This window comes from Hoplias malabaricus, chromosome 3 (genome assembly GCF_029633855.1).
Source record: "Hoplias malabaricus isolate fHopMal1 chromosome 3, fHopMal1.hap1, whole genome shotgun sequence".
NCBI classification, from domain to species: Eukaryota; Metazoa; Chordata; class Actinopteri; order Characiformes; family Erythrinidae; genus Hoplias; species Hoplias malabaricus.
This window is the reverse complement of record NC_089802.1, coordinates 50,272,173-50,289,058: the sequence shown is the minus strand read 5'-3', so window position 1 is coordinate 50,289,058 and position 16,886 is coordinate 50,272,173. Positions and strand designations below refer to the sequence as shown.

At 38.4% G+C, this 16,886-nt stretch overlaps 1 protein-coding gene across 1 annotated transcript in view; it reads right to left on the bottom strand.

The window, feature by feature from the left end:
• Window positions 1-16,420, bottom strand: part of LOC136692493 (potassium voltage-gated channel subfamily B member 1-like) — a 63,390-nt gene extending 46,970 nt beyond the window's left edge. The window contains exons 1-2 of the mRNA XM_066665936.1: window positions 16,319-16,420; window positions 14,233-14,915 (exon numbers count right to left, since the gene is read on the bottom strand). Of these exons, the coding sequence (XP_066522033.1) occupies window positions 14,233-14,787 (555 nt within the window). The 5' untranslated portion in view covers window positions 14,788-14,915; window positions 16,319-16,420. The remainder of the gene's footprint in view (window positions 1-14,232; window positions 14,916-16,318) is intronic.
• Window positions 16,421-16,886: the final 466 nt, after the last annotated feature.

Below are 16,886 nucleotides of genomic sequence, written 5' to 3'. Positions count from 1 at the left end.
TAATGTATTGTGTAGAATACAACTTAATTTACTGAAAGAAATTGTAATTGTAAAAAGGTTAATGATCTAATGTTCAATGTAATGTTCTAAAGCTTAATATCAGGATCACTGTCTACCCACGTGTTGTGGGGCAAATATTTGTGCCAAGTGGCTTTGGACGTAATCGGGCATTCACTGTCTGTGGTGGCTTGTTTGGCCTCCTTCCCAGGGGGTCATCCTGGACAGTAGGGGTCACTGTCTTTTGTTTGTAGAATGGTGTACTTATTGAATTGGGCCTGATAGTGTGGTGAGTTGAGTGGTTAGTGCTCTGTGCCAGGAATGTCAGGATACTGGGCAATGCTCTGTAGTTATGAGCAGGTGGCTAGATATGATACAGCAGCAGAATTCACAGATTGGTGAAAGCCCACAGGCTATACAGAAACATTCAAGGGCTGGGAAATGAAGATGACTAAAGTAGAATTGGGATGTGGGGATGATGTAAGGTCATCTTACTGGCATTACACAGTGATTTTATTCCCTTCCAAATCTGTCATGTCAATTGTTTCATTTCATTTGGGCTCACAAAAGATTCCAGTACTTTTTACCTATCACAAAATGAGATGTAAAGGTATCCCCACACACTTAAAAAATGATGATTCTTCTTTAGTAAAGAAAATGGTTTTCTGTTCCCTGAACACTCAAAAAATCTTTGGCATTATTGAAAGATTCTTTGCATCATGAAGGGGTTCTGTAGGGATTGATGGAGAATGTTCTATAAGTGGTTCTATATAGCACCTGTTTTATATGGCACCAAATACAGTTCTTCTATTGTTACAATATCATGCTTGTTATCTCTATAAATAATCATCATTATAAACTGTCATTACTGTTTGTGTACCAACTTATTTTTAAGTATGAAAACATAAATGGGAACAAACAGTAAGGTAAATACTTTTCAGTCTGAGTGTGTTAAATAGGTTCAGTTAATTAATCCTTGTCTAGGTGTTGTGTGGCCTATTAATAATGCATCTATGTTACTGCTGATGCAGTGACATGAGCAGATGACATAATAATCGTAAAGTGGGATTGGTCATGTGTGGGAGACACTGCATAATCACAGAGCAGCAGTGGAGGCCTCTATCACTGCAGTGATTCAGATTTAATGCTGGTGCATTCCGCTGGTCCAGTGCCCCAGGCTGCTGTGCAGTTAAGTGCTGATATTGGCTTGGCAGAGCCAGTGAGTGTGCAGTGCTTGGATCAACCTCTCCGGGACATATCGGGCAGTTAGTAAGTGTTTCAAGTGCTCTGCTACATTTAATCTTTAACACACTCTTGCTGCCAGTGGTTTGTGGGTAACAGTGTTGCCTCCAAATGATTAAGGATCAATTCCTCACTCAGGTAAGCATGCCATGCTACACCAGTAAATCCTAATGCTGCATTTGGCTAAATCTATAACTTGATTAAAATTGTAAATATTTGTTTAAGCGTGTCAGGAGAGTAGAAGAATGGTGGAGATATTAATGATGGTGTCTTAATTTAGTTCCATATTAAATATACAGGCCTTTGTTTACCCTGTGGTTTTTTGCCTGTATTTTTTTACTCCTGCATCACTATCACCTTTACCTTCATCTGACAGATGATTACAATAGCATTTGACAGTTTCAATAGCATTTGATCCATTGTAAATAATTAATGAAAGCCTGAGACTGGCACTGCAACTGAAACTTCACACTTGACCTCTCACCCCCTAAAGTCTCTCTTGTTAAAGTCCTACAATCACCTGGCTCTTCCTCCCCAATCTTCATTTTATAGTTTCTGGAGCATATATAGTTTTTTCCTTTAGTTTGGTCTTACTTTGTACCTTCAATATCTTTTTTAGTATTAATATATTTTTTGGTTATACAAATTACATAATTCTACAGTGTGCTATATAATTAATTTACTCTTTGTACTGAAAGCATCTGAATAAAAAAATAACAAAAACATAGCATTACTATACACAGAAAAAAAAAGAAAGTTATAAAAATTGCATACACAAAATCATTCAAATTCAGATCATAACAGAAATACCTCCTCTCTAAATACAAACACAAATTGTGCTTTAGATTTAAAGTTAAACATTTCATCTTCAATCATGTTCAAAATAATTTTTCCATTAATTTAAACTACAAGTCATACATAATCAAAATATATTTACATTCTTACCAGAGTTATTAAATAATTCATTCATTCATTATCTGTAACCGCTTATCCAATTCAGGGTCGCGGTGGGTCCAGAGCCTACCTGGAATCATTGGGCGCAAGGCGGGAATACACCCTGGAGGGGGCGCCAGTCCTTCACAATACAGACACACACACACACTAACACCTACGGACACTTTTGAGTCACCAATCCACCTACCAACGTGTGTTTTTGGACTGTGGGAGGAAACCGGAGCACCCGGAGGAAACCCACACGGACACGGGGAGAACACACCAACTCCTCACAGACAGTCACCCGGAGCAGGAATTGAACCCACAACCTCCAGGTCCCTGGAGCTGTGTGACTCCGACACTACCTGCTGCGCCACCGTGTCGCCCATTATTAAATAATAACTAACTGAATAATTGGTTATTGAATAATTGAATAGTTATTGAAAAAGTTGGGACGCTGCAAAATATACATTAAAATAAAATGCAATGATGTGCAAACCATATATATATATATTGGATCAGGGGCATTTTACCAGGTGTTGCATCACCTCTTTTTTAACACTTGTAATCATTTGGGTACTGAAGTACAGTCGCTGAAGTTTTGAAAGTGAAATATTTTCCCATACTTAATTCAGGTTTGGGCATTCCTTCCAGTTTTTTTAGTGTCATAATGCACCAATTGTGACAGATCTGAACTAGTGTAACACCCAGGCTCTTTTACCAATGAGCCATATCCATGCAAAATGTGAACTGACCTAGTCTTACCAAAATAAGCAAGGCTTTTCCAGAAATAGACATCTGGAAGACAGCATGTCACTGCAAAACCTGTATTTATTGTTTAGCATTAACAGTGCCTTCACAGATGTGCAAGTCACCCATGCACTGGTTCACTTATAACAGCTCAGATGGTCCATCTCCTCTTTGTCTTACCGGAATTCTGTGAAGCTGCTTTGTGACAACATCAGTTGTAAAACGTGCTATACAAATAAATTTGATTTGAATCAGTCTGGAGAATTTAGCATCCAGGATTTCCAAATATAATATTACATTTTAATTTGTCAGACCACAGGACACTTTTCCACTTCAACTCATTCCATCTTAAATGAGCTTGGTTCCTGAGAAAATGGCAGCATTTTAGGATCCTGTTTATATATGGTTTCTCCTTTGATTTTGTTTTTGACAGAGCCTTAGACAGAATGGTAAACCCCTCCCGATTTTAACTTCTGAAAGATTCAAGCTCTCAATACTCTTTTTAAATACAAACCTGTCCCTGACCAAAAGTCTTGAGTGTTTGGAAATTAAGGCCAGAGACATGCCTAGGGTTAGGGTAGACTTTGACTCACTGGTTACATGGATCTGAAATAGCTCAGTGTATTATAAATTAATTTGAATATGCAAATATGTATTCCTAAGAGGTTGTACAAGCTGTTTGAAGACAATCCCATGAGACAGGAAGTGTTAGATCCTTTAGTTGAACCCGTCTGTGCCCCTCCCCTTTGAGTAATATGCTAATGAAGGTCACCTGTCTCCCTGGCAACCCTGAACTGGTTGGCAGACTCTAATACTAGAGCTGCTTTGCAGGAAGCCAAATGAGTAAGTTTATTACATCCAACTGCTTCTCTCAACCAGGCCTCCCACTGCACCTACAGAAGTAATCTGAAATTCAGCTTTAAAAATGAATCATGCACCCACCATGATTAGCTTTAGCAACATATGTTTCATTATCAGATAATATTGGATCCCCTCAGAAGATCCCCTTTGATCTGAATCTCACACAGTTCACATCTAATATGGACAGATCCTGCCATCAAAGGGAAAACTAAGCTTCCGTTTTGGTATTTAAAGAAAATAAAAGCATAATGTTGACAGTCCACTAACAAGGACAACAGTTTACTTTCTAATTCCTTCCTGCTTTATATCAGAGAACTATAGTGAGATTTGTGAACTTTTAACAGTACATTTACAGAGAACATCACCTCTCTGTACACATGCACACTTATTGTTAAACCTGCTGAACTGAACATTGCAGACAAATAACATATGTGGCTCTTTTATGTTTATATAATTTGTATGGTAAGCAATTAAATTAACCTGCACTAAACCTGACCAAGTTTGTCCAGACATTTGCATGAGACTGCTCAGAGCACATGACCCTAGACTATGAGTATTATTAAAGTAATTCTCCACTTTTCTTGTTTTCAATCTGTATCTGTCGCATAGTCAGTTACCACAGACTAAAGTTCCTCAAAAAAAAAAAAGTTAAAAAATTTGCATCCATGTTACTGTTTGTGTTACTTGACTAAACAGCACATAATGGACATATAAAATGCAGGTGAAAAACACTAGAATAATTTGTAAATATATTTAATTCAGTATATCACTCTGAAGAGTTAAAGCATCATATCCAGTGTTTAATAGCCTCTGCTGTCTAATCCAGCATGCACTCCCAAATCCACTTTGGATTCACTACTGTTGTTGGCTCTTTGCAGGCTTAGTAAACTGGCATATTGCTTAGTTAATATGACACATGAAATAACACCAGCAGCATCGCCAACAGACTAATCCAGATTCCAGACTCCTGCTGATGCAGCAATTCACTACTGACAAGCAGTTCCTCTAATGCGAGTTTTTAACCTGCTTATCCTCTCTGTAGCTACAGGACACATCTCATTGATCAAATAGTGTCCATGTCAGGAATCAATAATGCTAATCTTTGTTTGTTGTTGAAAAACAATGCAATGCCTTTTTTCCTGCTCCTCTCATCTAATGCAGTGGTCTAAATTTAGGGAGCACCAATTAAAAATAGTCTCCCTCCAAACAAGTTCAAAGAAATGAGCTGATCGTTAAAAGAGTCTTCCAGTGGAGCCTTGTTTATTGCAATTTATATGAAGTATCTGCCAGCATACATGTACCTTATAAAAAAAAGTGATACAAAATCAGGCAATAATTACCTTATTATCCTGAGTATTTGTGCTGCATATAACTTCATTATCGTCACATGAAGCATTTACACAAACACTCAAAAATACTTCTTTGTAGCATGACTATAAAAGAACCATTGAGTGATTGATTCCATGAAGAATTATTTCTGTAAAATGTGCCAGTGTATTTAACCTGTTAAAGGACTCATTTAATCAAAAGCTTCAGTTCAAATATAAAAGTTGGATGAAGAAAGTAAATAATGATTTACAACAAAATGATAGAATATATCTTAGAAGACATGAACCAAATTCTAAGAAATTAGTTTTGTAATTAAAATTAAATACTCCAGCTTTTTCAACCTGTATATTTTCAATCTTTATCTGTTCTAGTTCAACAAAAACACGGATCATTCCTCACTCCATATATAATATGAGGCTGGGAAAACCATTGAATCACTGTCACCAACACATTTTCGTAGCTATGTATACACTATCTATGCATAAATGCAATTTGGGATGTTTTTTCTTAAAATATGTTACAATACAAGGCAGCAAAACAAAACCTTGTTTACATATAACAACCTTAAAGGCACAGCCACAAAAATGGTCTGTATAATTCCAAGCAATAAAATGTTTTGGAAAGGTCATGTAATATGAGTTATGTCTTTTCTGGCACACAAACCCACAACAATCCCATAAGTGATAAAGAGGCTAAAAGAAAATACAAAAAAATATGGGAAATGGCCTTTTAAAACATAAAGAACCACTGATAATGTAAAGGTTCTATACATTTTAAAGGTTTCCCTTAAAGCAGTGCTTAAAAAAGAAACACTTAGAGCCACTATTTTTAAGAGTGTAGAAGGGTGAGGGAAGCATAACTCTATCTGCTGACTGTGTGATTCGATATGGGCTTCTGTATGGTGATGTATGTGGAATGAATGAGAGAGGCATTGAATAGGCTGCCATATAGATTTATAAGGTCTGTGGCAGGAAATGAGGCTATCAGGACATAAAAGCACACACATACTCAATTGAACACACACACCAACAAACACCACTCACTCAACTTTTATGCGTTCATTCATAAAGCACCACCTAGTAATCTGTCACTCACATAAAGATGGTTCAGCATCCTAATGGGTTGCGGAAATGGTCATAAAGTTTTCATTTATGCTTCCGTGTTTGTATGTGTGCATCTGCTTGTATTCACTGTGACTGCCTTTCGAGACTGTGTGCTCACTAATGTGCTTTTGTCTTCACTCTGATGCCTCTAGAAGGCTTGTCCCTGCACAGTGCAGCTCCACTTACATCTTAACGCAATTGTCCCGAACTCCCTCAGCAGCTACAGAAACACTTCAGAACCAGGCCTTAAACTGAAAGAAATAATAAATGGCCAAAATAGAAAATCTATATTTCCTAGCTGTTTCCGTACAGTGTTAAACATATACAAATGACATAATTTACTGTATTAAACAGTCACAAATGTTTACATCTATTAGCCTGTTAGGCTTACAGAAGCTCAATCTCACACACAGACACTGAAGTTAAAAGGAGTGCTTTTTGAATGATACAATAAAGGGCAGCCAATTAGAACGGGGTCATTTACATGTACTAGTCATAAAGGCACAGTAATAGTAAAGAGAGACTCTTTAATTCTAAAATATACAGAGAGCTCATAAAATGTTGATGTCATAAATTATGTTGCACAAGGCACATGAGCATGTTTTCAACTATTTTCAGCTTGGCCTAGTCCATAGCTGAAGGTTAATTTATCGCGTAAAGGAAAATAATTTTTTCAGTCTAAATTCAAATATTGTAATAATAAAAACACAAATTTGAATAGCTTTAAACTTGCCCAGAGGTCCGGTGTTCACCTATCATATGTCAGAATCAGATCAGGGGTCTTGTAATTGCTATTAATGTACCATGACTGAGCACATAATTTAACGACTCAGTTTTCATTGTCTTTGGAAATGCTTCTTTTCTCAGAGTGGCATTGCAGTGGTTTTAGGTTCCAGCGTTTGACTTTTAGAGGACAGAGAGACTTAACTGAACTCTTCTGGAGTGTGCCTGACTTCCACAAGACCAGTCTATGAGTGGAAAAGTGTAGGATTTCTCTGAGTTAAGATGTCACTTCTGAGCTAAAATGTATGAATGGGTCGCTTGTGGTTGAAATCAAAACTTTTAATGGACATGCTGAATCGTATCTGTGTGTGTGTGTGTGTGTGTGTTTGGTCACAATCCACAAAACCCTAATTCAATGGCCTTCCCACTGGCAAGCTTATCGTATTGTTTAGCTTATAAAAATGCTACAGAATTCACCTTACGGCCATCTTTTAATGGACGGAGCAGGACAAACCATTGGCATCAGTTGCTCTGACTATGGATGTGTTTGTCATTCGAGCTTGTTTTCTCTAAGCAAACATGAAGCTTGGTGTAGAATTACTTGCACATAATAGAATGCATAATAGAATGCCTTATGCTTGGTCTAGGTTTATGTCCCATAAAATTGACTGCCAGCCTTTGAAGCTTGACACTTAAAATGCTTTGCATCAGCTTCAGAGAGTCTGTTCACTTTCTAGCAGCTCTCAGAACATAAGCATATTTTATACCACAAAGCATGGCAGCATGGCATATGAAACTTACATACCAAAAAAAACATAACAAGTGTTTGTATTTTTGTCCTATTAATTAAATGGACTCGTTATGCTTGCATTTAAATATGTAATTATCTTATTTTATTGTTGGGCTTGTGCTGGAAATTAAAAGTTGACAAACTTTGAATGGACAATGAACAAAATACAAAATCTGCATTTAAATAGATACAGCCAAGTTAGCTCCTACATGTTAGGTTTTCAGGAGCTGGACAGAAGGCTTATTGTGTCAGTTAACCAATGAAATTATTAGTCTTGTTTTGACTTTAAAGTAGTATAGACTTATTTCATGAATGAATATATCAATTACAGCCTTTGGAAGCTAAAGCTTTCAGTCATATTTTCGAAATGGAACACAGCAGCAGTGACTCTGTGGCAGAGCTCTTCACTAGAGAACATATGAAATAAAATGTACGTTAACAAGCTACTGAAGCGATTACATATAACATTTAATGTATACCATTGTTAGTTTAGAAGTTATATATTATGAATATCCTTTTGTAGTTGAAATTAGCATGACCACGGATGTTGTTTCCTCATTTCTGACCATATTATGAGATAAACTGAATTATTTCCCACAAATAGCTCAGTGACATTCTGTCAAACAAGCAGCCCCTGAGCTTTCAACCAATACCACATTTATGTTTAAACATAAGAGATTGTATTTTTTTAATTTTATGTTGTTTTAAATGTTACTGTAAGTGTGTATTGTTTTAGGAAAAATGTTACAATTCATTTCTTAAAACACAAGGAAAAATTCATGAAGTTGTCGATGTGGAATGTGCTTGCTCCTTGTGTAATTATGTAATTTTTAAATTACATTTAAATAGTGTAGCAAAATCACACTTTATAAATCTATGCTTTTATGGCTTTTAACAGTCTCAACCATGTTGGGACTTCCCCAAAAACAATATCCCTCTGAATCAATCAGTAAAGCACTTCATATTCAAAGAATTACAAATAATTATGCAAATTAAGGAGATTATGTGCATGTTTTATATCTCCTGAAGCAGCAGGCACATATCAGCCCGTGGTTCTGATGGTGAAAAATCACACCCGTGGAGAATCTGTCTCCTGTATGTATTTTTGGAGGTGATAACTCTACAGTATTGGGCAGGAGGGTGACAGAGAGAGTTATGGATAGTCCATATTGCACCTTCCCTGGCCTCGGCACAAAGTCAAGCATAATTAATGTGCCATTAAATATTCATCTGCACTGAAAAATACATGCAGAGGAATCTGTGTATGGGCCACAGAGCTGTTTCAGCCTTGCTGACCCTCAATTAAGCATGAGGAAACAATGCTACAGCACTATTAAACTACTGCTGACACTTTTATAGCCCTCTGTCTACTGCTCCCTCTGGAGAACATGGGACTCGGGACTTGTTTGTCAACTCAAGTAATGCAATCAATGACATTACCCTGGCACCAACATTCTCTCTCTCTCTCCATCTCTCTCTCTTTCTCTCTCTCTGTTTATCAGCATTCTTTGACTTGTCAGCATGAAGTAGTAAAGAAGGTAAAGCTTGCAATAATCAGTGATATGGAACATGTTAATTCAGTCATTCATTCATTGTCTGTAAGCGCTTATCCAGTTCAGGGTTGTGGTGAGTCTGCAGCCTACACAGAATCATTGGGTGCAAGGCAGGAACACACATTGGAGGGGGTGCCAGTCCTCCACAGGGTGACACACACATTCACTCACACACTCACACCTAGAGATACATTTGAGTAGCTAATCTACGTACCAGTGTGTGATATTGTACATGTGTGTCTTGTTATTTTCTAGAACTTTTTTTCTTTTCTTTTTTACTGTTAATGGCGAGAATTAACGAGACAACTTATAATTGTCATATGACACTTATAATGATATAACCCAAAGCACCATCACAACTTCACTCTGTGACCCCTTTTTTTCCCCACAAGGGGAGAAAACGGGACAAGCTACTGGCATCACACACTCTGATTGAGGACACTCTGTTTTATATACATTACTTTGTTTAATATTATTCAGACATAAAATAGTCTGTTTTATGTCAGGTACACAATAATTTGATAACATTTCTGTTTCAGACATAAAGCCATAAAAAGGGCAATTTCCATTAGACACCAAATAATATGCTAATTCTGGTCATTTAAATATAATTCATTCATTATCTGTAACTGCTTATCCAGTTCAGGGTCGCGGTGGGTCCAGAGCCTACACAGAATCACTGGGCGCATGGCTGGAACACACTGTGGAAGGGGTGCCAGGCCTGCACAGGGTCTCTCTCTTACACACACACACACCTATGGACAGTTCTGAGTCACCAATCCACATGCCAACATGTGTTTTTGGATCGTGAGAGGAAACCGGAGCACCCGGAGGAAACCTGGGCAGACACAGGGAGAACCCACCAAATTCCTCTCAGACAGTCACCCGCAGTGGGACTCCAGGTCCCTGGAGCTGTGTGACTGCGACACTACCTACTGCTCCACCATGCCGCCCATTTAAATATCGGATTATTTATAAAATGAATGCCTTTTGCCCTGGTTAAATCTATGGTAAAAGGCTTGGTGAGTGCCCTGCTGGGCAGAGGATGTGAAATACTGAAAGATCCTGTGGAGGCAGAGTCTTGCTCTGGAGTACGAGGGCAAATGGAGGTGAGAATATCCAGCAGGATCATATTAGTCTCACAGGATTTGCTAAGCTTATCAGACTGCCGCTAACAGCACACTGGAGACTTGCATGATGCGGCTGACTTTAATATGAGTAAGGGTATTGTATGGATATAGATAATGGACCTGGATAAAAGTAACTGACTTTGTTAGTGGTGGCATGGGATTCTTTTTTGTTAAACACAGCCTACACGCTCTTATCTGTTCTTTTTTTAGTTTCTTTTTACGCCCTGTGATGGACTGGTGCTTTGACGAGGGTGTGTTCATGCCTTGTGCCCCATGATTCACAGTAGGTGCTGGAACCATTGCAACCCTGAACTGTTTAAGTGTTTACAGACAATGCACGAATAAACTAATTTCCCTTTATTTTAGTTTAGTCCGTTTTTTGCCTCAGAGGATTGTATCTTGTTTTATGTTTCCGCCTGCGGTATAATTTGGTTTGTTATGGACTTAGATTATTTAAATGCATCTTGCCTCACCATCTTGTTATTAAAAAAAGGGCTGTGTGTATCATGTATAGACTTTTACAGTAGACAGTGCTATTAGTGTTGGTGGAAAGCATATGCACAGGAGAAGTGTATAATTGAAGAATCTGTCCCTCGGCTCCCTGTGTGGAGTCAGAAAGGCTCTGTCTGAGACAAACACTTGAGAAAAATCATGTGACCAAGTAGAGAAAAAAACCCAAAAAACTGCTAAATGCCCTCTTGTCAGCATACTGCAGAGACTACACTAAAGTATGTGTGTAGTGTTCTTCAAATCAAAGTGTCTCTCTGTGATTAGAGACACTTCAGTGGCAAGTATTTATCAAAGAAATCCAGTGCTGCAAATACAGCGCTACACTCCTACACTACTATAAAATCACTACAATATTTAACTACCATGTTATGTATGAAGTAAGATGGCAAAATCTGTTTTATCAAAGTCTTTTGCTCATATACGAGTCCTATATTTTATGTTGAGGTTTTTCCATATGATACATTCCGTAAGCATGCTTATATGTCACTAACAGAGATGGAGAGAATCAAGTACAATCGCGGGCAAAGTTTGAAAATTCAGTTGTTAGATTTTTATAGATTCAGTGTGGAAACCTTAGGGGGATCCGTCATCTATTAGAAAAGGAATATATTTCACAAAATCATGTCTTAATTAGTGTATCAAGCCCATTGTATGTTCCAACAGAAGCTGTTATGTTGCACCGCTATGTTTCTACAGTGGCCTAGAATGAACAACTGGCACTGGCCCTAGAGAGTGTCTTCCTCATTTATGCATTGAAACAGCAGCTTGGAAAAGGAGGGGTGAGGGAGCCCTAGATGCCTTTAAATGAAACATATGTTAACCCCTCTTACAAGAAGCTAACTTTAAGGAACTAATTAGTCATTCTCTTTGATGATCTTTTTTTTTACATTAAACAGATATTATCTTATATAAGTCAAAGATTCTGTACACCTAGGAGCACAAACTGCTTCTTAAATGATTTCTCCTGTAATAGATAAGCGGAGAAGATGATGATGATGATAATGATATTTATATATATACATACACTCAGAAGAAAAAAGGTAAATAAAAAAGGTACGGTAGAGGTACATTATTGGTCACTAAAGGTACAACAGCTGTGTTAAAGTCCAGTTTTATTCCCTAAAGGTACATTACATTCTCTTCTCCAGAAGGAGAGGTGAATATTTGTAACCATTCATTATAGAACTGTTTAAAAGAGAAGAACATAATACAATTCCTTTAGATAAAATGTGGTGTATGGAATCAATATAATATTAAAATCTACAGTGAATATATAATGGTGCAATTATGCCCCCTAACCAATATACATATACACAACTGTCACTGTGGTAGTACCCTCAAGGATACATTTCTGTACTCTTGGTTAGGGGGCATAATTGCACCATTATATATTCACTGTAGATTTTAATATTATGTTGATTTCATACACCACATTTCATCTAAAGGAATTGTATTATGTTCTTATATATTATATATATATGTGATAAAATTGATAAAATGTATGTATTCTGATATGTTTTTCTTTATATATATATATATATATATATATATATATATATATATATATATATATTATTCAGGTTATAAGAGGATTAAAATGTGATGTTAGCTTAATTTAACTGAGAAAGCCTAAATATGTCTAATTTGATTAAAGGTGGCCAACTTTTGAATCTGACTCATCTGACAATGTGGTAATCCTCATCAGGAAGGTCTGCTGGATGGCTTTACATTGCATCATGCTTTTAAGCTAATTGCACAGTGATGTATGTGCTCCCTGGGTATCCTTTGACAGGAATGTGTGCAGCTAATTAGACTTGACCAGCATTAACAATGCACATTAATTAGTTACAGGTGTCTTATGTCAAATCATATGTATGGTGGGGACCCCTAGTGACCTTCGAAATCTAGTGGTTTTTGCAAAAATACATGTCTGTCTGTCTGATATTCCATTGTAAATAATTAGTTGAGGAAAAAAGGATTATAAACGTGTTTTGGTATTTCGATATATGCAGTTAATACAGCTCTGACATTAGTTAAGACCTGGTTAAAAGAGTCTGATTAACTACTAGCATAATTAGGAAATAACAGTGGAACAACCAGTCTCAATTTAGTTTCCAGTGGTTGAGGCATCTGGATGTCCTAGATACTCACTCTGTGTTAATATGAGCAGTGGCCTGACTGACACGTTTCAGTGAGTTGTTAGAGAGCTTTGGTATAGGGCTCTTTACTGAAGGAGACATTGTAAAACTGCAGCACATTCAAATGTATATAAACATGTTTATCACTATTAAAACAAAACACTGGATTTCCTGTACAAGCTGTAATATTTTACATTTTTCTCGATGAGCCAAACAAACAAACAAACAAATAAGGATGGCAATAAGCAGAGTGATACCATAGATTAACTTTGTTGGAGTACATATAACAGTAAAGAATTTCCGCTGACTTCTCACTATAATGAAAGGCTCATTTTCTTTCACATTTGTGCCACACACAATAAAAAAATGACTCAACCCTGTGAAGTAATGCTGTACCTGCATCACTTTATTATGCATTATCAGAGAAGTGTAGAAATGTCAGAGGCCTATTCCATTCTGACCGCATACTCTGTCATCAGAGTGGACAAATGAGGAGATTGAGAGCATTTGTGGGTTAAGTGCATGTAATGACTGATAATATCAAACCCATCTCCTTCAGTTGAGCTAATGCTGTGCCGACACCACTGGAGCTCCATTATATTGATTCCAGAAGCCTCTCTGGGATTCTCTGGTGCATTACATTGAATTGATCAGCATAGCATTTTGCAATTAGCTTGATGTGGAAAATGACATGACAGCACTTACTTAGAACACATAGAAGAGCAAAGGATATTGACTCTTCTGGACCACTCCCATGTAATTCAAATTAGAGCACTGTTGCTTTGCCCTGCTCCAATGGCACATAGGTTATTATACCACCATTAAAGGTTTTCTGAAAGACATTGCCCATGGATAAAGCTGGGAAAGAGAGGATATCTCCCTGGCTGGCTATTCTTGTTTCACAAAATAAATGTGCCAAGGGGGTCCTTGGGAGCAATACTATAGAACAACTTCCAGACTTTTTCAGTATGTTTAAACTGGAGTGGTCATAACCACTGAAATACTTCAAAGACCCAAAATTGGTTCTTCAGTGGCATTGCTTTAAAGAACTTCTGTTTGTACCTGAATAATTTTGGAAAGTTAATGCTGTAGGACACAGCAAACGAGTCCATTCAAACTGCCACATTGTGAAACCTGAGGTGTTCCCACCTCAGTCCCCAATGTTGCCCTTACCTTGGCTGCAAAAGATGAGTTGGGCTTCTCCAAAAGATCCCAAAGTTTCTTCCTCTTCTCTGTGCAGCACGTGTTGTCAAACTCCTCTCCTTCTCTTTCTCTCATGCTCTCTGCCTCACGCTTGAGCTCCTCATTCATCTGCTCCTTCTTCTGGTGGTAGCGGGCCTGGCAGCAGGACTCCAGGTAAATCTCATCGATTCCCCAAAAGTCCAGCTCCTGGCTGAAGGACAGTGCACACATCTCCTCCATCATATGCAGCTTGCCCGTACGGTAGAAGTTCAGGATGGACGTGAAAGCTCCTGGGTGTCTGTCGAAGAAGTATTCGTTATCATCCAGGTTGTAGTCATCGCACACCTCCATGATGGACTCGTGAGTGTTGCAATCCCGCAGTTTGCCCAGTCTGGTGCGTGGGAGCCTGTCCAGGGTCCTCCACAGCACCTCATGGAGAAGACCCCCAACGTTGAGTCTCACACGGCGAGAGCATGCCTTTCTGCGGATGATCTCCACCGGCTCCGGAGGCAGAGAGGTGGTGGAGCGAGATCCGGTCTTAATCATCTCTCTCTCTCTCTCCCCCTCTTTTTAAACCAGGCCAAAAACAGCACCGCCAAAGGGCTCCCAGAGACACAACCCTTGGAGGATAGTTCACTGCCTAAATTTGGACCTGCTCTCCTTCATGCTTGCAGCTGCAAAGGTGGGGAGGGGTGAGGGGTGAAAATTGGAAATCAAATTAAGCTGTTGCAAAAAGCAGAGTCTAATCTAAACTTAGACTTGGGATATATTCTGTGATAAACAGTATGTCAGACGTTATGAGTACTTTATGAAATCAAATACATGTTTGAGAGACTGAAATTAAGTTACTTGTATTTAGTGCTCTTTTTGAAGTGCTGAATAAAAAATCATTGTGCCCAGAATTGTTGGTGGCTTTTTTCAATGTGGCACTATTGGTACATTGTGTTAAAACATCCCAATATGTATAGTCTATCACTAAAATATATTAAAGTATTAAGATATGATCATTAGCCATAATGGTCACCCTTAAAATAAGCTCACATGCAATGTCTGGCTCTTTGTCCACACTACCAGTAACACAATCCCTTCTAGGAGGTGCTTCATTACTCACCCTATTGGACTTGCCTTTAAATGGTTGCTGTCCAGTGCTGAAAGCAACTTCCAAAACAAGCCCCACTCATCCTGCTCAATGTGGCTCCATGATTTATTATTTATTTCTCATTCCCCCCACCCCTCATAATGAAGCATGTTAACATGAATTATCATCTGCATGATTCAGATGTGTCCTTTCAAGCAATGACTTGACATTTGAAGGTGTTCCTCTGTCCTACTCATCTCTCCTAAAGCGATAATAGCCCTACTAACACAGATAAGCAGGTTATGTTTGTAGTTCCAAACAGATTATTGGCTGGGCAGTATGAAATGAGAATCTGCTCACTGATTTTGGGGAACAGTCTGATGTTTTAGAATTGCTACAATTAGATCATTGGGACACAACTGGAGAAATGGTCCCAATATGTCCATTCAGTAACAGCATTGGGCTCAAATTCATAAGAAACAAATGTGTAAAATCACTTTGTGCTTTGCAGATATAAAGGGCACAAAAATGGCCTTCTTATACTATAAATAACTTATCACACAGCACATAGAGTGTGCAAAGAAATGCCAGTGAATAGAGATAGTACTCTACAGTTCACAGATTGCCAGCTTATACACTCAATATGCACTGAATAAAGAGAGGCATTGGCTTTATAACATTAAAATGTGTGTTATTATTTTCCTCTAATTATCAATAAAGTAGATTAAAGCACCACAGTTTTTGTCTTTTTGTTGAGTGTATCTTAACAATGGTTACTGCATAAGTATTGTTTACATTATATTATTGTTTACATTACATTAAATTATATATATATATAATGCTGCCTTTAACTTTAAAAATCCCAAAAAGCAGCAGCGTGTATTTTGACCAGGAGTGACCAAACTTCTGCCTCTGGACCTCGTACCCTAGTGTATACAGACTTTTTCAAAACAAGGATCCAGACACGTTCAGTAAGAAAAAGTGTGAAAACAGACTTACTGGAGTGAGCGAGTGTGTGCTGGACGTGCGAGCGCTGTGAGGAGGCAGTGTGCTGGCGGAGCTGAGAGGTCTCGGTGCTGGGGAGTTAGTCCTCTCTCTCGCTTTCTGCGTCCGTGTGTGGAGCTGCTGCTCGGCCGCCTCGGAGGGGCTCGGGCGCGACTCTCTGCTCCATCCCCAACTCCATCCACACACACTATCAACGCATCGCTAACACATTAACACACCGTCAAACATCAACACGCCGACCTCAGCACGCGGCTCGTGCGCCCTACATCCACGCGTTCTGTTCCTGCTCTGGGTATCTTAGCGCGAGCGTGTAGTGTGTGTGTGTGTGTGTGTGTGTGTGTGAGAGAGAGAGAGAGAGGTGGTTCTACAGTCGCTTGGCGGAGCTCTCTTCTCTGCGGCTTCCGCTTCTCTAACAGTTTCTCTCTTTCTCTCTCTCTCTCTCTCTCTCTCTCTCTCTCTCTCTCACACACACACACACACACACACACACACACACTAGGGTCTGCTACACTCATATTCTTGAATATAACTTTTATTTGCTGTTATGTTAGAGATAGATAGA